This window comes from Somniosus microcephalus, chromosome 19, assembly GCF_052327205.1.
Source record: "Somniosus microcephalus isolate GS21.2 chromosome 19, FLI_Smic_1.0, whole genome shotgun sequence".
In the NCBI taxonomy this organism is placed as follows: domain Eukaryota; kingdom Metazoa; phylum Chordata; class Chondrichthyes; order Squaliformes; family Somniosidae; genus Somniosus; species Somniosus microcephalus.
Window position 1 is genome coordinate 72,028,410 of NC_141005.1, and position 24,565 is coordinate 72,052,974.

Consider the following 24,565-nt stretch of genomic DNA (forward strand, 5'->3'; position numbering starts at 1 on the left):
GTTAGACAGTTCAAATTACTCTCTCCAGGGGAAACCCAAGTTTGGAAGGGCAAAAATTATAATTATACCGCTGGTAGAGTTTGTGAAGATAGTATTAACATTTCACAGACCCAGCATTGCACTAGTGATAAAACTGGCTGTTGGTCGGTTAGTTTAACCTACATTCTGATTTCCTCTTGTTTTTGGTCTAAGCAGATCACCGGATTCTGCAGGCGATCTCTTTTGGAGTTGTGACTCGTGTCCGTCCTCTGCATCTGTTGGTGGCCACGGGCAGTGGGTATGTGGGATATTGGCAGTACGAAAAGTACAAGCAGCGAGAACTCGAGCGCCGTGGATTAGAAGGGCTGAGGCAACAGAGCATAGCTGCTGCGTGGCAGGTAGGTCAGTGGGCGTGGTGACTGGGCCCCATCAATGGTGTCTGTTTTGCTGCACTGAGGCAAAGTCCCATCCCATAAAATAATACTCCGATGGAAATCAAGAGTGCAGCATGCCATTCTTCAACACACATAACTTGAGATAACTTTGATGTAATCCCATTGTGAAACCACTTGCCTCAGTCAGGGCACTGCACAGATTTCATGTTTACGTAGTCAAGTTTATAAAAAAAAAAGAATTCTTCCATAACTATTACTGTTCTTTCCCCACCCTCCTGTTCTGTTTGTGCTTCCTAGGAAGTTTATATAACCTAGGAAGAGTGAATTCGTTTTCAAACATGATTTTACATCTTTTTTATATTCTATCCTATCACTGTAATATGGAATACAAAACACAGTGGTTAGAATGTGGAATGGGGGTGGGGGGGGAGAGCTTTAGTTTGCAGGTACTGAGGAGAGTGGGAATGGGCTAGTGCAGAGCCAGAGGTGCTCGTAGGCCATGTGGGAGAAAATGATACGGGAAAGAAACTGAGCTGGCCAAAAATTGGTTTAAGCAATGGCTAGGAAAGTGAAAGAGAAGGTCTGTCGAGCTGAGCTCTGGCAAAGGTAGGGAGGTCACATCGAATTATGGGAGTAAGTGAGTGGTTAACTGTTTAATAAATTATTGTTTCTTTACATAGCGGAATCTTTTTGGGTAAACCAGATTGGTATAGGAGAGATGAGCTCCATCCGGACAGGGCAGGATCAGAGACACTGGCTATTAAAATAAGACTGAGCCTGAAACTGAAGGTAAAATGATAAATGTATATTTAGAAATATTCACTGAAGAGCTTCGATGGGAGAGTTAGGGAACTGGAGGGCTGGGCTTTGGGAGATTGAGGGTACTGGAGGGATGGGCTTCAATGGGAGAGTGAGGGCACTGCAGGGATGGACTTTGGGAGAGTGAGGGTACTGGAGGGATGGACTTTGGGAGAGTGAGGGTACTGGAGGGATGGACTTTGGGAGAGTGAGGGTACTGGAGGGATAGATTTCAATGGGAGAGTGAGGGCATTGGAGATAGACTTCAATGGGGAGTGAGGTATTGGAGGGATGGACTTTGGGAGGGTGAGGGTACTGGAGGGATGGGCTTCAATGGGGTGTGAGGGTACTGGAGATAGACTTCAATGGGAGAGTGAGGGTACTGGTGATAGACTTCAATGGGAGAGTGAGGGTACTGGTGATAGACTTCAATGGGAGAGTGAGGGTACTGGAGATAGACTTCAATGGGGAGTGAGGGTACTGGAGAGATGGGCTTCAATGAGAGAGTGAGGCTACTGGAGGGGATGGGCTTCAGTGGGGAGTGAGGTACTGGAGAGATGGGCTTCCATGAGAGAGTGAGGCTACTGGAGGGATGGGCTTCAGTGGGGAGTGAGGTACTGGAGAGATGGGCTTCAATGAGAGAGTGAGGCTACTGGAGGGATGGGCTTCAGTGGGGAGTGAGGTACTGGAGAGATGGGCTTCAATGGGAGAGTGAGTACTGGAACGTTGGGCTTCAATGGGAGAGTGAGGTCACTGGAGGGATGAGGTTTGGGAGTGAGGGTACTGGAGGGATGGGCTTCAATGGAGAGTGAGGGTACCGATTGGAGTGGCTTTTTCTTACCCTTGACTTTATGTTCTTGAATAGCTAATTGGGATTTAATGACACTCTTCATAGAATCATAGACATTTACAGCACAGGCGGCCATTTGGCCTGTTGTGCATGTGCTGGCTCTTTGACAGAGCAGTCGTGCTTCGTCCTGCACCCCTGTTTTTTGTCCATGATCCTGTAAGTTCCTCATCCTTAAGCACCTGTCCAACTCCCTTTTAAACCATTTTTACAGAACAGCTTCCACCACCTTTTCAGGTCGAGCATTCCAGATCCCGACAGCTCTGAGAAAACCTTTCTCCTCACCTCCCCTCTAGAACCTTTGCCAATGATTTTAAATCCATAACCTCTCGTTATTAACCCGCTCGCCCGAGGGAATAGTTTTTCTCTACTGTTATTTTTATATCGGTACTATTAAAAATATAAAACATAACTGATCACTTTTTAAAAGGTTTTTCAAAGTATTCCGTTTTCTTTATCCTGATGTATCCGTATCAAAGGTGCGTTTTTTTCCCCCTCTTTTTTCCTGACATTCATGCACTTTGGAGCAGGAGTCACTGGATTGTAAAGCACAGCTGTTCTCACTCCCACCACCTTCCAAGCCCGGGGGTGCCAAGGCCATTCATAGTGCCCAAAACTGCTGCCCCACACGCAATTCTCTAATTCAGTCGCGACTTATGTGACTTGGTACTACAACAGGCCGTGCCTTTAGCCCCCTTTTTGGGGGGGGGGGGGTGGGGGGGGGGGCCTGTACATGTTGTAATTCAGAGCTTGCTTGTGAAAGGTTCTGTCAACACAGAATTGGCAGATGTCCTATATGGGCATTAGTCACGTAATGTGGTGCTGCATGATTGAATTATGTGGAAGATTTTTTCCCCCCAAAACTGAAGCATTATATTCGATTGAATTGGGAATGAGCTGCCTGGCTGGTGCCAGAAAAGTCACTTCATATTTAATATTTATTTTAAATGTGTGTGTTAAGCTGCGTACTGTGTCTCGTACTGTATAATGTGTTTGTACACTATGATGTGTTTTGTTCTCTGGAACAAAAAGGTAGGTCGGCCGTTAATGTGTATCTGATCGTTCCATAGTGACCTGTAAGAATGTGGCGACAATTTAGTTGCTTGGATGCTGGGATTGTTTAGTCTGTTCAAGCTGGAGACGGACCTTGTTCGTCACAGGGGTTGTAAAATGGTCTCTATCTTGCCTGCTACTGTGTGCCTGCTTCGCTTGCACCAGTTCTACCTAGAGCGGGGTACAAAGAGCTGAGTCAAATGTGCAGTGTGATCACGGTGTTCATATACAGTTCAATGCTAAGGCTCTTTGAAGCTGGATTGGTGAAATATCATTTGCTTCTGTTCTACATATTCCACAATGTTGGCTGAGAATAAAACCACTGGGGATTTTTCAATGGTGAAAGGGTGAAAGACTCTCAATTAGTTGTGCTTTTTTGTTTGTGTGTGTGTGCACGTCACACTTTCTCCATTCCCCACCGTTGAGTGTTTTTATGATATTTTCTCCCTTTCCTCTTTCACGGGTCTCTCCCAGCTGACTCGATAGCAGGCAAACCTCTCGGAGGTTTATTTTTTATTTGATTGCAAGTAGAAATTCAAGCAGATCTGTTAATCTTGGACGATTGTAAGCTGTTGTCTGGTTTAACCTCATTTCCCACGTGATGTGTTGATACTGAACTGTGATATTGCTGAGCCTCCAACTGACTCTTAAGTATCCTACTCCAAAGCACACGCTGTTTCTGTACATCATAGTAATATTTACACAAACCTTTGGAATGCAAATATCTGCTGGAAACCTGTTTAGTAATGCTGTATGGAGAATTTCAGCATAAGCCTTTCAAGACAATTGGTGCATGGTCATGAAATCTGTAGTGTCCAACCAAACCTTGCGATCAATTAGTGTGATGAGAACTAGTTGGCTTGACGACCATTGTGTAATTAGCTGGGTGATGCATTACTCATGCTGAATGTTTTTGCATTATTTCCTTTAGTTTAAAGCCGCTCAGGACAGTGTTTCAGAAATGGCTAAGATTACCTAATGACATATTTTCGAGTTGTGTGCTGAATATTGCTTTAGGATCATAGGAACATCTGTTTCTAATATTGCTTTCTGTTGAATCATTCTGATACAAAAACTGTGTTCTAAGGAGATGTGCGTGGTAACCTTACTTGTGGCTGCCCTCTCTTGTCAGCTTTATTTATAGAATTCGTGCTCTTTCCCTTTCAGATGCTGCTAGTGCCTGTGTCTGTATTGATCGAGTAGGGTGTTATTTTTCAAATTAATTTACATAACCACAGCACAAGTGTGGCCGTTACGTTTTGATGGGTGTTAATAAATGCCTTTGAATGTGGGCTGGGACTGCACTTTTGTCCCCTCCAGTGGCTGAGTAACTTGTTATGGGGAGGTGAAGATAAAATTGTTGTTGAAAACCCTCATCACCCTGGTGGTGTGACAGTGTGGTAGGGCACAGATATGAGTCAGATTTTCCTGCACATCACAAGGAAAATGTCTAGAGTCATATTTATAGTCTGCGAGTTGAAGATTTCCTCTGCTTTCTATGTGATTGCAACAGCTGTGGTTTGCCATTTTTTTCTAACACTATTTTGCGTTTTCAGCTGGACAATAGTTTCCATTAAGACTGGAACTTGTGCTTTAATCTCTGCTTCGTGCAGGTTAATGTGCTCCGGTTTCACAGTTGACCCTTAATTGTGGTAAATCACTTACTGGAGAATACGTGTTTCCCCCATCACCTTCGAAGATGGGAGATAATGTTGCCGGACCAATGCGTACAGCCTGAAACCATTTGGTTAGATTTATTTACAGGCAAAATAATGCATAGAAGCAACAAGGCACAGTATGATACTAATACGATAGCAAAATACTGCAGATGCTGGAAATCCGAAATAACAGAAAATGCTGCAAAACCTCAGCAGGCCAGGCAACATCCGTGGAGAGAAAATAGAGTCAACGTTTCGGGTGAAAACCCTTTGTCAAGACTAAAGAAGCACAGGAAATTAAATAGATTAAAGTGGCCAGGCTGGGAGAGAACCAAAGAGAAGTGAAGAGACATTAAGAGGTATTCAAAACGAGACGAGATGGTGATAGGACTAGTGGAGACAAAAGACGGCTCTAGATTAGGTGGGAAATGCGCTGGCAGAATGGGAGACAGCTGCCATGTGGGAGAGAGAAAAAAAAAAGAAAGGTGGGGTGGGGGGGGGGGGGGGGGGGGGGGAAAGGGCCAAAACAAAGGTGTGGATAAAAAATTATAAGTAAAAATGTAATAGGGGCTGAGGTTGTGTGATACTAAACTGCTCAACATCTAAATAGAACAATGAAATATGAATCATCTTAGAAAGGGTTAGTACCCTTTTCAGAACTATGTTTCTTACAAGCTACAAGACCTCTCGAAAGAACAGTCAGGCTTGTCTTTTTCTTGCACCTTAAAGTTATGACGAATGTGCGTGACACCATTTCCAGTTTGTCGATGGAGTTAGTTGCTTACGGGTTAGAACTAAGACTACAGGACAACCCCAGAGTGTTGATGCAGCCTAAGAGCCTTTGGAGTGAATCACTCATCATCCGAGGCACTAGACGATGAAGGGCACAGTAGGAACACAGGAACAGAAGTTGACCATTTAGCCCTTGAGCCCGTTCCGCCATTTAATGAGATCATGGCTGATCTGCGACCTAACTCCATATACCCCCCTTTGTCCCATATCCCTTAATACCTTTTAATTAATAAAAATCTATCAATCTCAGATTTAAAATTAACAGTTGACCTAGCATCAACTGCTGTTTGCGGAAGAGAGTTCCAAACTTCTACCACCCTTTGTGTGTAGGAGTGTTTCCTAACTTCACTCCTGAAAGGCCTGGCTCTAATTTTTAGGCGATATCCCCTAGTCCTAGAATCCCCAACCAGCGGAAATAGTTTCCCTCTATCTACCCTATCAGCTCCAACTTTAGCAACACTCTTATATGAGGGATTTATCAAATTCTACCCATAAAGTCTCAACAGCCTGCTTACCTCTCGTTATATCATCATAGAAGTAATTTCATCACTAATGCTACTCCTCCCCCTCTACCAGATTCCCTATCCTTCCTGTCGACCTTATAACCAGATCACACGAAATGCGACCCTTTCTCTGCTGGTTTTTAAGGGTCCTACACCAATCACTTTGGAGAAATTGCAACCCAGTTCCTACCGGGGCATCACAGCGTAACACTGCCCACAATTTGAGCACAAAGTCACAATGAGAATGAGCGAGGAAAGAAAGGAAGTAAGAAAAATATGGTTGTGTATGCAACTGATAGAGTTACACCACTGGAGTGGTAGGGTTTTTTTTGTTGCAATTGACAATAAAGCTATATTCTCTGGGTAGAGTAAGGGAGATTTATTCTGCATCTAACTGTACTGGGAGTGCCCAATGCTGATACTACATGTTCAAAGTATTCAATTTCCAACCACAGATATTTATCAATGAAGACAAAGATATACCAAAAAGTACATAATCAACCAAGCGCACTGTGGCTGCAGTATGTACCATCTACAGGATACACTGCAGCAATTCACCAAGGTTACTTCGACAGCACCTCCCTTCTTGCAATATAGAGAAGGAAAAGAGCAGCACTCTATATTGCAAGAAGGGAGGTGCTGTCGAAGTAACCTTGGTGAATTGCTGCAGTGTATCCTGTAGATGGTACATACTGCAGCCACAGTGCGCTTGGTTGATTATGTACTTTTTGGTATATCTTTGTCTTCATTGATAAATATCTGTGGTTGGAAATTGAATACTTTGAACATGTAGTATCAGCATTGGGCACTCCCAGTACAGTTAGATGCAGAATAAATCTCCCTTACTCTACCCAGAGAATATAGCTTTATTGTCAATTGCAACAAAAAAAACCCTACCACTCCAGTGGTGTAACTCTATCAGTTGCATACACAACCATATTTTTCTTACTTCCTTTCTTTCCTCGCTCATTCTCATTGTGACTTTGTGCTCAAATTGTGGGCAGTGTTACGCTGTGATGCCCCGGTAGGAACTGGGTTGCAATTTCTCCAAAGTGATTGGTGTAGGACCCTTAAAAACCAGCAGAGAAAGGGTCGCATTTCATCCCGCCAGGTACATATGCCATCTGTTATGCCTTGTGTACTTGCCTGCGCACATAAAGTGGTACGCTTTGGAATGTATTGATGGACGGGATCAGCAGGTAAATCGGAAGGCTGTGATTGATGCATGTGCAGTCACACAGCGGATTCCGAGACATTCTGCCCACATTCTCCTGTTAGACTGAAGTTAACATGCTCCACTGTCAGGCTACCAATTTGCATCAGTTCTGCTTGAAGTGCAGTGCAACTGGTTTCTCAGTACTAGGATTTTCGGACAATTTATATAAAACTAGCTGGGGAGCCCCGCGTTGCGAGGGCAATTTTGGGGCGTTTGGTCTCCCTGCCCCTGTGTGTCCCCCCTCTCCCTGTCATGTCCTCTCCCTGTCCTATCCCTCCCTCCCCTCTCTCCCTCCCCTCTCCCCCCCCCCCCCCCCCCCCCCCTCCCCTGGCAAGGCCAGGTTTTACTGCCCCTCCCTAAACAAGAGAGTCCCCTCCCTACCAGCGGTTTCCACAAGTGTAACGCCTTTCTTACAATCTTAATTCTGCACCTTTTACCTTTTGTGCTCTGCAGAACTAATGTATCCTGGGTTTAACAATGAATCCTGATTGTGGTTAATGGCTGACTTGGAAATGACCTGGGATTCCCACTATATCCATTCTATTGAATGACTGACGGAAAATGCCTCAGACTAAATGATCAATTTGTTTTTTTAGAATTAAGTAATTTTCAGCAGCAAAAACATTAAGCAAATACTCGACAGCAAAATAAACGTATAGAAAAGATTGGTACAGTCCATAAAGGGTTAGTTTATCTCTCTTCATAACTCAAACGTTCTTCTGTTGAAAAGATAGTGCAGCAAAAAGCTGTTCCAATGGACTCACTTCTTGGAATACCTAACGCTCTAGTGTCTGTTACGGGGAATTTGTAAGCCAAACACACAGATTTCTAGAATCTTCCATATGGCAGAAAGTCAAATAGAACCACTGAACCCAGAAAGATTCACTTGATCTCCTAATTTCTTTGAAAGTGAGCTGTCCATTATGATCCAAAGCAGTGATACTGTGTTGGTGTGACAATTATGCAGATTCTCATTGTAATTTCTTAAGATTACACCACAGAATCATGAATGAGAAGGTAAATGCACGTGCTCTGAAATCTTAACCTAAACGCAAGACTTACTTTATTTACATAACAAACCGTGCGCCCCAAAGTAATGTTGCCTGAAATGCTTTGAGAGATGTGATAAGATGCTGTGTAAACACAAGTCTGGCTGTTCGTTCACCACTTCAGGATTGGGAGAAACTTGGGATTTGGAGAATTAGCTGATTGCAACAATTTACAGCAGAAAATCTAATTCTCTCACACACGTCAGATGGAGTGTTTGAGCAGCCATTTTAGATTTTAACAAAGTGAGTTGAATCCATCTTGGATTGAAGTTACCACAGCTTTTGGGCATATTTACAATCCTAACTGTAAATTACTTAAAATGTGATGCACGTAAATGACAGGAACATTTTATACACACACAAATGCATCCTCCTCTGACCTTGGTGCCAAACTAGATTGATTCAGAATGAATGCAGCTGTTGACTTTATCTTGTGTTTATGCAACACTCATTCACAATTTGTGACATTAGATCAGACACCAATCTGGTTAGCTAGAAGAAAGCTCTACTCTGGCACAATATGCCTTAACTCACGACACCAAAACAACACCCACTAGAATCATACAGCACAGAAGGAGGCCATTCGGCCCATTGTAGCTATGTCCACTCTTTGAAAGAGCTATCCAATTAGTCCCAGTCCCCCGCTCTTTCCTCACAGCCTTGCAATTTTTTCCTTTTCCACTAATGCTCTAACTTCCATACTTCAGCCTTTTAACAAAATTGCCAGTTTCCTTTCCACCTTTCTCCCCTGCTTGCCTGAAGATGGTATTTGATGTTACGGTACAGCCCAAAGGCATCGATAGCCCTCCAGTATTATGCCCAAGTAGCTGTACTTCATGTGTCAGCCCAGAAGATCCCATCATCACTCAACATTCTCTCTCCCTCTGAGCGTGCACTCGCTCACACACATGCGCACGCCCTCGCTCACACTTTCTAATTGGTGTGCCAGTAATAAAGAGCAGAAGTCCTGGCTGATTCTTTTTCTCTCTCTCTGGCCAGGGTTCCTGAGAGTCCAATTGCAGTGCATGGCTGAGAGCTAATTCAGCACATACCGGTCTTGCAACTTTAAATGGAATAGTGTTGAATGCATGGATTGGCGCCAAGCATCAACTGGATTGAGACTGTCAAAACCCATTTCATTTAAGTGCATTATAGCTGACAGAGAGAGGATACTTTCATCTCCTCAGCGTGGCATGTGTTCAAAATCAGGTCCAGAGGTGAAAGGATAATGCACTAACCCATTACAGCATTAAGTCGCTTGATAATTTAGATCTCCAACACTGACCCTAAATTGAAGATAATGAGACTTGAAACTTTTCAGTAATCCCCTGGTTTAATTTGCATCACAGCTTCCACTATATCAATTAACTCCTACAATATCTTATTTTTGAATTGTATTTAGGAAGAAATCATTTTCTGCACAAAATGTGTTCACTTGTGAAACTGGTTTAAATTTTAACTTTCCCCAATGACCTTCTGGCTAACGAGCCACTGGTATGGCATTAAGCCGTACAGACTATAAGACCCCAGCTTTGATTGTTGGTCTTTGTTGATTTAGTTGACCTCACAGCAACATTCGGGATGCTACAATTGGCTTCAGTGGCTCTGGGCTCGGCAGAGAAATATCAGGCTGGGTTCCTGCTACTGATCGTTAAACATCCCAAGTTACTGAGTGTTATCAAACAAAATTTGACACCGAGCCATAGGAGATATTGGGACAGGTGACCAAAAGCTTGATCGAAGAGGTATGTTTTGGTGGAGCGATGAAAATCGGGGATGCATAAGAGGCCAGATTTGGAGGAGCGCAGGGATCTCGGAAGAGGTTACAGAGATATGGAGGGATTTGAAAACATGGATGAGAAGTTTAAAATCAAGGCGTTGCCGGACCGGGATCCAATGTAGGTCAGCGAGCATGGGTGACATTCACATACTAAAAAAATGGCTTCTTGGAGAGTGGGAGACTGAGGGAGCGACCATACCTCTACCAGAGTTGGCGCTTTGAGGGCAGGGCAAGGGACAAAATTGGGAGAGAGAAAATGCTTTGAAGTCCAAGGCTGATCCCCGGTGTCAGGGGTCTGAGTTATGAGAAAAGATTGGAGAAACATAGAAAGGAGCTGCCTGAGGAATGATCTTGTGGAGGGATACAAGATTGTTAAGAGTTGAGGATTCAATGGGGTAGATGCAGAGAAACTCTTTCCTCCAGTGGGGAATCCAGAACAAAGAGACACAATCTTAAAATTAGAGCCAGGCTGTTCAGGGGTGAAATCAGGAAGCACTTCCTCACACAAAGTGGAAATCTGGAACTCTCTGCCATAAAAAGCTGTGGATGCTGGAACAATTGGAGCTTTCAAGACTGCGACTGATTGAGAGATTTTTGTCAAGTAAGGGCATCAAGGGATTTGCAGCAAAGGTGGGTAAAGGAGTTGAGGTACAGATCAGTCAGGAACAGGCTCAAGGGGCTGAATGGTCTACTCCTGTTCCTATGTTCCTACAAACTGGAATATTACTTCAATTTAAACTGAGGAAGTAGAACTAGAGGGCACAGGTTCAAACTAACAAAAGATTTTAGGACTGCATGAAGGTGGAAGAGAGTAGGGGTAAAAATTAAGTCAGTCAAATAGTGATTTGCATGTTGCAACAGCTTGGGTTTTAAAAGCCTGCTGAGTGCAGCAGGAAGAGATGACCAAGGGGGAGGTATGGTGTTGCACTGTTTGGGGCTTTATATAGCTCTTCATAAACATTTTACAGACTATTTTAAATTTGATATAAACAGAATATGTAGCCATTAGCGAGATGTGATCTTGAAAAAAAATTCTCCCCCGACTCAGTCGCTTCTCATCAACCTCACTGTACAAATACTGCTGTTGTTTCAGTTGCTTGGGGTGACTTAGCCCCATCGTATCCTGTCACAAGATGCGATCTCATTGTGGGATGCTGACGTCAAATGCTGAGCTGTCCCATTGTGTGTCTCAATGATTCGGTTCTCCTGTAAATGTCCACTGACTTCCTCCCACCCCGGTTCTTGTTCATGTGATGCAAGTCTCTTATTAAGCTTAGCCCCTTGTGCAGGTTGGATTAATCTATGTTGTAAATAATAACTGGGTTGATAATGTGATTTTTAAAATAAATCTTAGCTTTTAATCATCCTATTCCTCCCTTGGTGCCAGTACTATATCAATTCCAAGCCAGCTGCTGTTCTGTTTAATTATTTTCAGTTGGTTAGAGCACAGGGATAACCGTGCTGCAGTGAAGACCCATGTGTGTATCGAGTGCTGTTCTGTCTCTTTCCTTGCAGTGTGCTGCCAGTCCTGACAGAGCATGTTGGGGACCCAATAGGGATGTCGCCCTATGTTTTTTTTCATGGCATTCAGCTAGAGCTGTGAGCACCCTTGAAACCTTAGGTATGTGGCATTATCTAATGCATGGAATACAGGTCCCATACACCATAATATGCCTCGGCACCAGGAGTACCACACCACCTGGGTGCTGCCAACATATCACCAAATTTAAACTCGCTAGTAGCTTTGTTGTGGTAGGTGTTGCACAAAATCTACAGTATTTGCTGCACTGTTTGTGATTAAAATAAAATTGCTCTTAATTTTAGACAGATTTGAACATCTGCAAAACAAATTGCGTTTCCACAGGTCATAAATTCATACAGGAGAGAAGGAGGCCATTCGGCCCATCGTGCCTGTGCCAGCTCTGAAAAAGCTAACCAATTAGTCCCACTCCCTTGCTCTTTCCCCCTGCAAATTTGTCCCTTTTCAAATATTTATCCAATTCCCTTTTGAAGTTACTATTTGAAAGGTCAAGAAGATTTTTTATTTACTGAAAGGTTAAAGACTCAATTAACGGACTCATGCAGACGACGGGGTCCCAGGTCTGATCCTTGGTCTGTGCTGAGTTATGTGATCTCAGTCAGGTCAGCAGGAGCTACAATTGGTCTCTGATCTGGGTTTCAGAGAGGGAGGGGTGGGGGGGGTCAGCCAGGGTTCTTCACACGGAGAATGGCCAAGAAAAGAAAGGCTTAATGCCTTTTGTGACCTTGGGACGTTCCAAAGTGCTTTACAACCAATTAAGTACTTTAAAATACTGTTATGTAGGAAACCAACAAGCTCCCACAAACAGCAATGTGATGATGACCAGATAATCTGTTTGTGATGCTGGTTGAGGGATAATTATTGGCCCGGGGACAACTCCCATGCTCCACTTAGAAATAGGGCCATGGGGTCTTTTCCGTCCACCTGAGAGCAGACGGGGTCTCGGTTTAACGTCTCATCCGAAAGACGGCACCTCCGACAGAGCAGCACTCCTTCAGCCCTGCACTGGAGTGTCAGCCTAGATTTTTGTGCTCAAGTCTTTGGAGTGGGACTTGAACCCAGAACCTTCTGACTCAGAGGCGAGAGTGGGGGAACTGAGTCTGTGGAACTACACTATAGCAAGACTTGTGACTTCAGGAGAGCAGATTTGCAAAAAAAAGGCTTTAATGTTCTTATTTCTCAAGTACATTATAGTAGGTGTAGTATATTGGACTGTACAGCGCGGGAGTGGTTACCTAGCGCTTAAAAGTTGGCTCTCAATGGCTGAGAGTTTGTGGCATTCAGGACATGTCCGTTGTATCAATAACGGGGATTTACCAACTGACCGGTGGAGAAGGTGGTGGCGGGGGGAATAAATCACGGATGGTTCTGTGTTTTTTTTAAGTACTCGCTACCTTGGCATTTCCTGGACAAAGCCGCGATAGCTTGGATGAGGCGAGGGCTGTCTCTGCGGGGAAGTAGGAGGAGAGCCGTCAGTCGGCCGGGGCTGTGCCTTGCGGGGAGGCTCCCTCTGGTGCGAGTGGTGCGCTCGGCTTCCAGGACGCGGCAGAACGAGGTGAGTTCCTGGCGGGCGCGGGGAGGAGGGAGCGCTGAGGTCTGTCTGGAATAGACAAGCGGGCTGGGCGGCTTTATAAAACCCATTGATTGTGGTTAAACATTTAGGAAGAAACGAGTTCGTGTCATGGGAGAAAGCCAAAAAGAAATAAACTCTTTCCCCCCACCCCCGTCCCTTTCCTCTCAATTTTTCTGTTAGGAAACGATGCTAAATGTCTCTGCAGAAATGCCGCGCGCTTCTTTGTAAAAGGGAAAATTAAATAAAGACTGAACTGTGTGGTTTAAGTAGATATGAATGCTCATTTTCTTTTTAAAAAGAAAGCTCAATTCAAAATGGTGACCGATTGTATTACTCATCTTTGCTGAGCAGCTATTGTGTGGTTCAGTGTGCACTGAACAAAGGGGCTGTTTAATAGTTTATAGTCGAGACGGGGGGGGGGGGGGTGATTAATCAGAAACTGGAGATTAGATAGTCGAGTGCACTCTACTTTATTGAAGCCGCTCAGCGATGTATTAAATTATAACATATCAAATTAAAACCATGAAAGAAAAACTATTTTAAATAGGCTTCTGAACGTCTTTTTCCCATTGGTGTGTAGCCTCCTGCCCCCTCCCCAAAATTGGCTGTTCTGGTAGCTTGGATGAAGAAGGAAGGCCATTTGGTCTCATCCTTCCAGAATACCAACTCTGGTGACTTTCTGCTGGAGCATCAGGCTGTTTTCTCACACTAGCCCAGTGTCCTGGCCTCTCACCCCCTCAGTGATCCTACTTTTTCCCTCCTTCACAGCGCTGAACCTGTGCGTGCCCTTTTGCCCTGCTGCTGTGCCATATCTGAGAGCATTGTTCCAGGTTCCCTTTCGCTGTCCCCCTTATGCATTTTTGTATAAGTGTGTAGCAGCTGTTGGAAATCTCAGGTTTCACTGGTCGAAGCACTTATTTTCTGCTTGCACAAGCAATGCAGGGACGACAGAAATGCCCCGTTCTGTTATTTCAAGAACTGCAGATTAGTGCCTCTGCAAAAAAAATCACCACAATGTGTGCTGAATATCCTAGTTCCATGCTGTTTTTTTCAAACGGAATACCTATGCTATTGGGCCCTTGGGACTCCAAGTTGTAAGCTGTCCTGTTCAGGATTCACTGCCAGAGTTGAGAGCCTTGTTAAAAAAAAATAAAAAAAAACTGCCTTTTTTGTCTTGGAAGTTTTCTTGTATGTGACCAGAATGGAGAATTTTGCATGATTATGATCCTAGTATAGAGCAGTTTAAAAAAAATACTCTGATGTGCCTCAATAATCCCGAGACTCGATGTTAGCGGAACAAAACAAGGCTTTTATTAACTTAGAAGATAACACGCAGTGGAGAGAGGTATCTTCCATCTGGAGCTCTGCAGTACTGGATATGAGGCCAGACTGAGCTGGCTTACATAGAGGCCAGGTATGGGCGGAGCCCTACACACAACACATTCCATACATTCCAATATACAATACAATGGTGAGGAGAAACCTGAAACCAACCACAGTCACAGGCAGTGATGATATACAATACAATGGTGAGGAGAAACCTGAAACCAACCACAGTCACAGGCAGTGATGAATGGAATATTTCATCACATACTCTATATTGATGTACACTGCAATGTATCTCTATTCTGTCGGGGAAAAATAATTGTGACAGTAGAATTGGTCTCGGGATCTTGTATACCATCAGCTCCGAGTCAGCGTTGATGCTGGGGATTGAAATGTTTTTCAACTAATGGCCACAGCAAGTACCTGAATAGATCCAGATTAAAGCTCCCTTACTCAAACTTGGTGTCGCCTAACCACAGGTTAATTTATTTGGTTTCTCATCTACTCTTTTCAATCTTAGTGGCCTGTACTATGGCCCTTGACACTTCAGTTTAAAAAAAATATAGCTTTCAAAAAATCCTCTCCGCTCCCATCTCCATCCACGAGTATGAAATCTTCCGTCAGGTGTTGTAGTATTTTAGTAGCCTCCAGTCTTAGCCTATCCAGTCATCATGAAGACGCAGCAACACAAATAGAAGGTTGAACCATGTAGCCAAAACAGTGGGGTACAAACCGTGTAAGATGTGAACAGCAGTCACAAGACAATTTTTATTACCCATCTCTAGGTGCCCTAAGGGTGTTAAGAGTCAACCATGTAGCATGGAACTGGACTCAGTGTAGCCCAGACCCGGTAGGACTGGACATTAGTAAGCCAGTTAGATTTTTACCTGGTCATTTTATCTGGTGCCAGCCCACGAATTAGCAGATTTATTTAATCATGGTGAGATTTGAGCTCACGACCTCTGGATTGCTAGCCCAGTGCCAAAATCACACGGCTACTTGTACCCTCTGAGTAAAGATCGGAGAAACTTGGGTATATTCAACCTTGAAGGGAGGTGACCTCAGAAGTATTAAAATAGTGGACAGAAGAATACATTCTGAACACTACTTCAAGCTAAACAGTGATGGCTGGATAAAAGGTCAGAGGTACAAACTAACAATAAGGTAAATTTAAGACTGATACCAGGATCAGAGCATCGTTACAGCACAGGAGGAGGCCATTTGGCTCGTCGAGCCCATGCCGGCTCTCTGCAAGAGCACTTCAGCTAGTCCCACTCCCGCACCTTTTCTCCGTAGCCCTACAAATTGTTTTCCTTCAGGTACTTATCTAATACCCTTTTGAAAGCCATGATTGAATCTGACTCCACCACCCTTTCAGGCAGTGCATTCCAGATGATGTCCTTCACACAGTGACCAACAAGCAAATGAGATAGTGGAGGAACAATTCTGGAATAATTTAAGAAACGGATTAGTAAAGAAATAGTACTGGAGAAATGAATGGGGCTAAAAGCCGACAAATTCCCTGGACCTGATCACCTACATCCTAGGGTTTAGAAGAATGAGAGGTGATCTCATTGAAACATAAAGTTCTTAAGGGGTTTGACAGGGTAGATGCTGGGAGAACGTTTCCCCTGTCTGGGGAGTCTAGAAGCAGGGGTCACAGCCTCAGAACAAGGGGTCGGCCATTTAGGACTGAGATAAGGAAATTTCTTCACTCAAAGGGTTGCGAATCTTTGGAATTCTCTACCCCAGAGAGCTGTGGATGCTCAGTCGTTGAGTATATTCAAGACAGAGATCGATAGATTTTTGGATACTAAGGGAATCAAGGGATATGGGGATAGTGCAGGAAGGTAGAGTTGAGGTTGAAGATCAGCCTTGATCTTATTGAATGGCGGAGCAGTCTCGAGTGGTCTACTCCTACATCTTAAGTTCTTGAGTGATGGGAGCTGGGGACTGTAGGCTTTTTCCGTATGGATGAGCTAAAGTGGGCTCAAAAGACCTTTCAGTCACTATCTTACAGATCAGAAAAGCCACCCTTGAGGTTGTGAATTTTAGGTGTGGACTATATCCACTAGAGATTGCCACAGTCTCATTTCACTTCTGAGTCATAGAGCTATCAGGAAGACTTTGATTCCTTCGATCTGGGATCAAATGAAGAGGCAGAGTGACTGCACATCGTGACAAAGGTGAAGCAGCTTTGCTTTGTCTTAATTTTGTAGAGCTTCCTATAAATTCAGTCACAGTCTTGAGGAGTTTTAAAAATAGCTAGCTTAAATCAATACAAATGTTGTAAATATTGGCGGTTGTCTGCCAAGCTACTTTCAATCAAACGCAGACTGTGTGGCTCACTTGTGTGTATGCTGCCTGGTTAATTTTCGAATGCAGTCAATTAGTATTCAAATTCAGAATGTCTCTAACTGGTTTTAGGGATACTTAAGAGGCTAGTTTTTCGAACCCAAGAGTTAATTTGGAACTTCCAAGATATAGCACAGTTCCTGCAGTGTTCAAAAATACAAGAAGAAAAAAAACTGCATAAATTATTAACAGAAGGTTAGCTTACTGCTTAGATTGCAGCTATTACTGTTTTTCTTAGAAGAAAAGAAACAGATTTTAACTGAATGTATATGCTATTTATTCACTTCATCCTAAATAAATTTGCTTAAATAGTTTTAACCTAAAATGAGGTCTGATGTTGTGATGTCCTACTGCTTATTGAAGACCGAGAGAGATCTCTTGAGGAGGAGGAGGAGGATAATTCCAGTAGCCAAAATAATAAACAGAAAGGTCGCTCTGTTCATTATCCTGGGCACATGAGCAAAATTTGACCTGTCTCGGCCAACAAAGATGCTGTGAAGGCAGAGGGAGTTGGGATTTTCCTACCAAAATGACCTAAAACACTGGAGCTGAAATGTCTGGAGCAAGAAGGGTAGAAAGGACCCAAAACCTAATGCTCACTAACTGTGCTACCTAGTCCTCATTGATTGCTGATCTTCTATCTAATGCCAGCTATTTTCTTCAAATTAACAATTTTTATTAAAAATTTATCCTGATGAAGCAATTGCAAAATGTGATTGTTATTTAGTGTATTGGTGTCAATTGATACAAATTCAAGTATTATGTAGTACGGTTTAATATGCCAGTATGTTGCTTCTGTAACTTTTGATTCAACCCCTCAAAGGGTGCCAGGTGTTAGCCGTGGTTCAGTTGGTAACACACTCGCCTCTGAGTCAGAAGGTCATGGGTTAGAGTCACACTCCCGAAACGTGAGTATATAATCTAGGCTAATACTCCAGTGCAGTACAGAGGGAATGCTACGCTGTTGGAGGTGCCAACTTTCAGAATGTTGAACCGAGGCACCGTCTGGCCCCTCGGGTGGATGTAAAAGATCCCATGGCACTATTCAAAGAAGAGCAGGGGAGTTCTCCTGGTGCCCTGGCTGATATTTGTCCCTTGACCAACACCACCAAAACAGATGATCTGGTCAATATCACATTGCTGTTTGTGGGACCTTGCTGTGCACAAATTGGCTGCCACGTATTCTACATTACGACTGACTTCACTTTCAAGAGTAAAGCTGTAAAGCTCTTTGGGGCATTTTGGGGGTCGAGGAAGGTGCTTTATAAATGCACGTCTTTCTACCACCAGATGCAGAACTGTAACAACAACAACTTGCATTTATATAGTGCCTTGAACACAGTAAAGTGTTTCACAGGAGTGGTTATCAAACAAAATTTGACACTGTTAAGTCTGTGTGTCCCAGTTAAGCTTATTATAAATCACTGGACACAGACCACAAGAATAACTTTAACAGGTCTTTACTATTCGGAGGTCAGGGCTGAACTGCCCAGCAAATCCCTACACAACACTTATATACCGGTGTGGTCACCACCGGTATTACAGTATACAGCAGCCAAGAGAAAGTAGTACATCTCTTAAGGTAGTTCTCTTAAGGTGGAACAGGTTACATACACCACAATCCTCCCTTTTTAGCTTAACAGTTATATCCCCATTTAACATAACATATATATATATATATATATATATATACAACTTCATGCAAAACAGTTCAAAGATTCAGTCTCTGAGGAGGCCTCCTGATTCGAGTTGGATAACGCCTTTCAGGGGTCTCTGATTCTCGTTGCTGGGGTGACTCATCTAGTTGGTCTCTTATGGATTGGACATCATCATCAGGTACATTCACTTCTGAGGTAGATGCTTCAGGTTCACTAACTTCTTCCACGGTTGTCTCTGCCGTAACCATGGGTTCGACCCTTGTTCTCGATTCTACCAGTTGGTCAGCATGACGCCGTATTCCATTTTCACCAATATCTACCGTGTACATCAGGGGTCCTTGTCTGGCCCGAATTGTTCCAGATTGCCATTTCTCGTTTTTATAGTCCCGGGCTAACACTGGTTGTCCTATTTCGAAACTCCGAGTGGTCTTGTTATTTATATGCTGGAACTGTTTGTTTTCAACTTCCCTCCGCACATTTGGTTTTAACAAGTCCAACCTGGACCGCAACCTCCTGTTATAGAACATCATGGCAGGACTTTGGTTTGTCACTGCATGAGTGGCGTTTCGATATGCCAGTAGGAATTTGTCCACCTTGTGTTGTTGGAATCTGATCTTCGCTCATGGCCTTTATTGCTTTTTTGAACGTTTGTACAAATCTCTCGGCCAACCCGTTTGTAGCCGGATGATATGGGGCAGAGGTATAATGTTTCACCCCATTCTTCTTCATGAATTTCTGGAATTCTTCTGACACGAACTGCGGTCCATTGTCTGAACATATTTGTTCTGGCAATCCATTTCTTGCAAATATCGTTCTTAGCACCGCGATCGTCTTTTCCGAGGTAGTGGTAGTCATCTTAACCACTTCTGGCCATTTAGAATGTGCGTCCACCGCAATTAAAAACATGGAGTCCATGAATGGACCAGCAAAGTCAATATGTACACGTTGCCATGGGGTTGAAGGCCATTCCCATGGATGCAGCGGTGCAATCGGAGGTGCATTTTGCACTTTTTGGCACCCTGAGCAGCTTTTCGTCAGATCCTCTATCTGTTGGTCGATACCCGGCCACCACACATAAGCCCTAGCAAGGCTTTTCATCTTGACTCCCCCCAGATGACCTTCATGCAGTTCCTTTAGAACTCTCTCTCTTAACTTAGAAGGAATAATCACCCTTGTTCCATACATCAATGTTCCTTGACAGACGGACAGCTGGTCTCGTCTTGCTGAGAATGCCGGTAACAGTGGATCACCATGTGCTGGCCATCCCTTCACTGTCACTTCGTAGACCCGGGACAGTGTCGGGTCGTTCCTGGTTTCTCTTTCAATACTTGCATTGGTGACTGGTAAACATTCGATGATGGTCGAGTGAAATAACTCAACAGGGTCAACCGTCGGTGCCTCCTCCTCTGTAGGTAGTGGCAGGCGCGACAGCCCATCAGCATTACCATGCTGCTTTGTACCTTTGAATTCAATCTGATATTGATGTGCCCCTAGGAAAAGGGACCATCTCTGGAGTCTCTGTGCTGTCATCACCGACACACCCTTCTTAGAGTTAAAAATGGATACCAACGGCTGGTGGTCTGTCAGAAGCGTAAACTTTTGGCCCTGCAGGTAATGATTAAACTTCTTTACTCCCCACACAAGGCTGAGAGCCTCCCTATCTATCTGAGCATAGTTGCGCTCAGCGGAGGCCAATGATCTGGGTGCGAACGCGACTGGCCTCTCCAGGCCATTTGGCAACTTGTGTGAGAGTACTGCCCCAATACCATATGGAGAAGCATCACAAGCCAAACGAATAGGCAGCGTTGGGTTGAAGTGAGCCAACACTTCCTCTGAGGTGATCAATGCCTTGCTTTTGCGAAAGGCCCTTTTACAGTCCTCGCTCCACTTCCATGGTACTCCCTTCTGCAAAAGAGCGTTCAGCGGGTGCAGCACCGTGGATAAATTTGGCAGAAACTTATGGCAATCGTTAATCAACCCTAGGAACGACCTCAACTGGGATACATTATCCGGAGCGGGAGCCTTCACAACAGCTTCGATCTTGTCAGGAGACTTATGAAGCCCCTCCTGGTCAATGACATGACCACAGTACGAGATCCACTTCTGAAAGAACTCTCATTTCTGGCGATTAACTCGAAGTCCATATTCTTTCAATCTGGTGAGCAACAGTTCCAAATTTGCAAGGTGTTCCTCGTCATCATCTCCTGTAATCAAAATATCGTCCAGGTAACATTGTGTGCCTGGAATTCCCTGTAATACCTGCTCCATGGCCCTCTGCCAAATTGCTGGAGCCGATGCCACTCCAAAAACCAGTCTATTATACCGGTACAAGCCTCTATGCGTGTTGATCATGAGATACTGGCGTGACTCTTCCTCAACTTCCATCTGTAAGTACGCCTGCGCCAGGTCTATCTTGAAGTGTTTCCCGCCAGACAACGAAGCGAAGATATCCTCAATCCGCGGAAGCGGATACTGCACCGTGTGAAGCACCGGATTAACAGTGATCTTGAAATCTCCACAGATGCGAACCTTCCCCGGTTCCCCCGGCTTGTTGCTCGAGGAACGCTTCATGACGGGAACAATGGGCGTGGCCCACTCACTCCAGTCTACCTTAGACAGTACTCCTGAACGTTCTAGCCCTTCCAGCTCAGCTTCCACAGCAGGTCGTATCGCATAAGGTACCGGTCTGGCTTTGAAAAATTTCGGGTTTGCATGTTCTTCAACCTTGATGTTTGCTGTAATTCCTCTGTGTTCCCAGTCCCTGTTGGAACACCTCTTTCGCATCGTCCAATATTCTGGACAATCGTTTAGGTTTGACATCTTTTTTACTGGAATCTACCATTAGTGCTTTTAAGGAATGCCAGTCCATATTTATTTTCCTAATCCACTCCCGTCCCAGTAGTGGTGGACCTCCCTCAGGTAGCACATATAAGTCCATTCCTCGGCTTTCTTTGCCCTTGTGGACCACCTTTACCTCTATCTTCCCGATGGGGTATACTCTTTGCCCCGTGTGTGTTTTCAATACAATCTCCGTATCCCGTAGGGGAATATGTGGGAATAACCTTTTGTAATCTTGCTTATTCATGACCGTCAATGCCGATCCAGTGTCCAATTCCATCTTCACTTGGACTCCTGCTATCTGAAGTGTGACCCAAATTGTTTGGAGGTCTGCTTCCTTACCAACATTGTGTACTCTTAGACTACCCAGTTCATTACTGCTGGAGTCTGAGTCTGACTTCTGTTCGTTTGAACTGTTCTCTGTCACCTTGTGTACCTTTCTGTACTTTTCCTGCGGTGACTTTTTGTTGCTGGTCTTCTTTCCTGACCGGCATACTTTAGCTATGTGACCAAGCCTGCTACATTTTCTGCATTCCTGATTTTTGAACCAGCACTGGTTCTGATCGTGCGTTGTCTTTCCACAACGATAACATTTTACTGTACCCAAGACCATTTGATTGGTGCTGAGTTCCGGTGACCGTAGCTGCATTTCCGCCGTGCCTGTCGCTGCGGCTTCGTGGGATGCTGCAATAGTGACAGCTTTATCAAGCGTAAAATCATTCTCCTCAAGCAGTCGCTTTTGTGTTCCTTCCTTTTAACAATCCTCACACAAATATATCTCTCGGCGCATCTGCTAGTCCTGTTCCAAACTGACAGTGCTTTACTAGCTTACGCAGTTCAATTAAAAATTCAGCGTTGCTTTCGTCTTTCAGCTGCGTTCTTCTGTAAAATTTAAATCGTTCCGCTATCATCAGCGGCGTGGGGTTTAAATGATTTTTCAGGACAGTAACAATATTCGCGAAAGTCTGATCCGCCGGTTTATTTGGTGATAGAAGGTGCTTCAATAGCCTGTATGTCTTCGCACCCATTGAGCTTAATAAGGTTAGTGCTTTCTCATCATCTGGTACCTTATTTGCTTTACAATAAACTTCCATGCGTTCTACATACGTGGTCCAATCTTCGATATCGCTATCAAAGGTATTAATGTTCCCATGTTTAGGCATCCTTGCAAGTTTTTTAAATTTTTCTTTTTCTCAAAATGGCGGCTTCCCGCGCTTGTCTTCTTCCCCCGCCTACTAAAATGGCGGCTTCCCGCGCTTGGCGGTCTTTTCCCGCGCTCGTCTTCTTCCCCCGCCGACTACAATGGCGGCTTCCCGCGTTTGCCTTCTTCCCCCCGCTGGCTGCAATGGCGATTGCCGTTCTCGCCTCCCCAGCGGTTCTCAATTCCCCGACGCTGCTTTGCCTCGCAGCCCGGTCCTTTTCACCGGCTGCGTTTGAGTTCTCCGTGGCTCTCGTGCCTTAAGCTGCCCCAGTCGCTGCGCCTCTCGGCCTCAATTGCAGCCCGGCCCTTTTTACCGGCCGTGGTCGAGTTCTCCGCCCTTTTTTTTTCCGTTTTCCCTCCCCCACTCCACAGTCAACGCGGCCGACTTTCTGCTCGTGTCGCTGATCGGCTTACCCACCACCGTGGTAGAAGGGATGATCACTGCCTGTCGCTGATGGAGGGCTTCGTGGTCAGAATTTTCTTTTTAACCCGGGTTCTCGATGCCTCCCGTGCGATGGTGCTCAGCAGGATGATGAGGGCGGATGCCTCTTCTCGACGCCCGTTCTGAGGACGAAGCTGCCTTGGATGTAAAACTGCCGCAGGGTAAGATCGGACTCGTCGCCACTGTTAAGTCTGTGTGTCCCAGTTAAGCTTATTATAAATCACTGGACACAGACCACAAGAATAACTTTAACAGGTCTTTACTATTCGGAGGTCAGGGCTAAACTGCCCAGCAAATCCCTACACAACACTTATATACCGGTGTGGTCACCACCGGTATTACAGTATACAGCAGCCAAGAGAAAGTAGTACATCTCTTAAGGTAGTTCTCTTAAGGTGGAACAGGTTACATACACCACAGACACTAAGCCACATAAGGAGATATTAGGACAGGTGACCAAAAGAGGTAGGTTTTAAGGATTGCCTTAAAGGAGGAGAGAGATGTGGAGATGTTTAGGGAGGGATTTCCAGTGCTTAGAAACATAGACATAGAAACATAGAAGATAGGCGCAGGAGTAGGCCATTCGGCCCCTCGAGCCTGCTCCGCCATTCAATGAGATCATGGCTGATCTCCAAATTCAGTACCCTGTTCCTGCCTTCTCTCCATATCCCTTGATCCCTTTAGCCTTAAGAAATATATCTAACTCCTTCTTGAATATATTTAATGAATTGGCCTCCACTGCCTTCTGCGGTAGAGAATTCCACAGGTTCACCACTCTGGGTGAAGAAATTCCTCCTCATCTCTGTCCTAAATGGCTTACCCCTTATCCTTAGACTGTGACCCCTGGTTCTGGACTCCCCGGCCATCGGGAACATCCTTCCTGCATCTAGGCTGTCTAGTTCTGTTAAAATTTTATAAGTTTCAATAAGATCCCCTCTCATTCTTCTAAACTTCAGCGAGTACAAGCCCAATCGACCCAATCTCTCCTCATACGTCATTCCTGCCATCCCAGGTATCAGCCTGGTGAATCTTCGCTGCATTCCTTCCATGGCAAGAACATCCTTCCTCAGATAAGGCGACCAAAACTGCACACAATACTCAAGATGTGGTCTCACCAAGGCCCTGTACAACTGCAGCAAGACATCCTTGTTCCTGTACTCAAACCCTCTTGCTACGAAGGCCAACATACCATTTGCCTTCTTAACCGCCTGCTGCACCTGCATGCTTACCTTCAACGACTGGTGCACAAGGATGCCCAGGTCTCATTGCACTTCCCCTTCTCCCAATCTATTGCCATTCAGATAATAATCTGCCTTCCTGTTTTTGACACCAAAGTGGATAACCTCGCATTTATCCACGTTATATTGCATCTGCCATGCTTCTGCCCAATCACCCAACCTGTCCAAATCATACTGGAGTTTCTCGGCATCCTCCTCACAGCACACACGCCCACCCAGCTTTGTGTCGTCTGCAAACTTGGAGATATTACATCTAGTTCCCTCGTCCAGATCATTAATATATATTGTGAATAGCTGGGGTCCAAGGACCGATCCCTGCGGTAC

General features: G+C 44.6%; 1 protein-coding gene across 5 annotated transcripts in view; it reads left to right on the plus strand.

The window, feature by feature from the left end:
- pisd (phosphatidylserine decarboxylase) overlaps positions 1-24,565 on the plus strand; it is a 115,384-nt gene that overhangs the window by 27,333 nt on the left and 63,486 nt on the right. For 2 of the 5 annotated variants that reach the window (XM_085962025.1, XM_085962028.1), the window contains exon 1: positions 13,078-13,165. Coding sequence is in view for 2 of the 5 variants with exons in the window: in XM_085962027.1 (XP_085818153.1) it covers positions 196-377 (182 nt within the window). In the remaining 3 variants the exon portion in view is untranslated. Of the gene's footprint in view, positions 1-195; positions 378-13,024; positions 13,166-24,565 lie in introns of those variants that run through there. The other 3 variants (XM_085962027.1, XM_085962030.1, XM_085962026.1) reach the window with 3 other exon arrangements.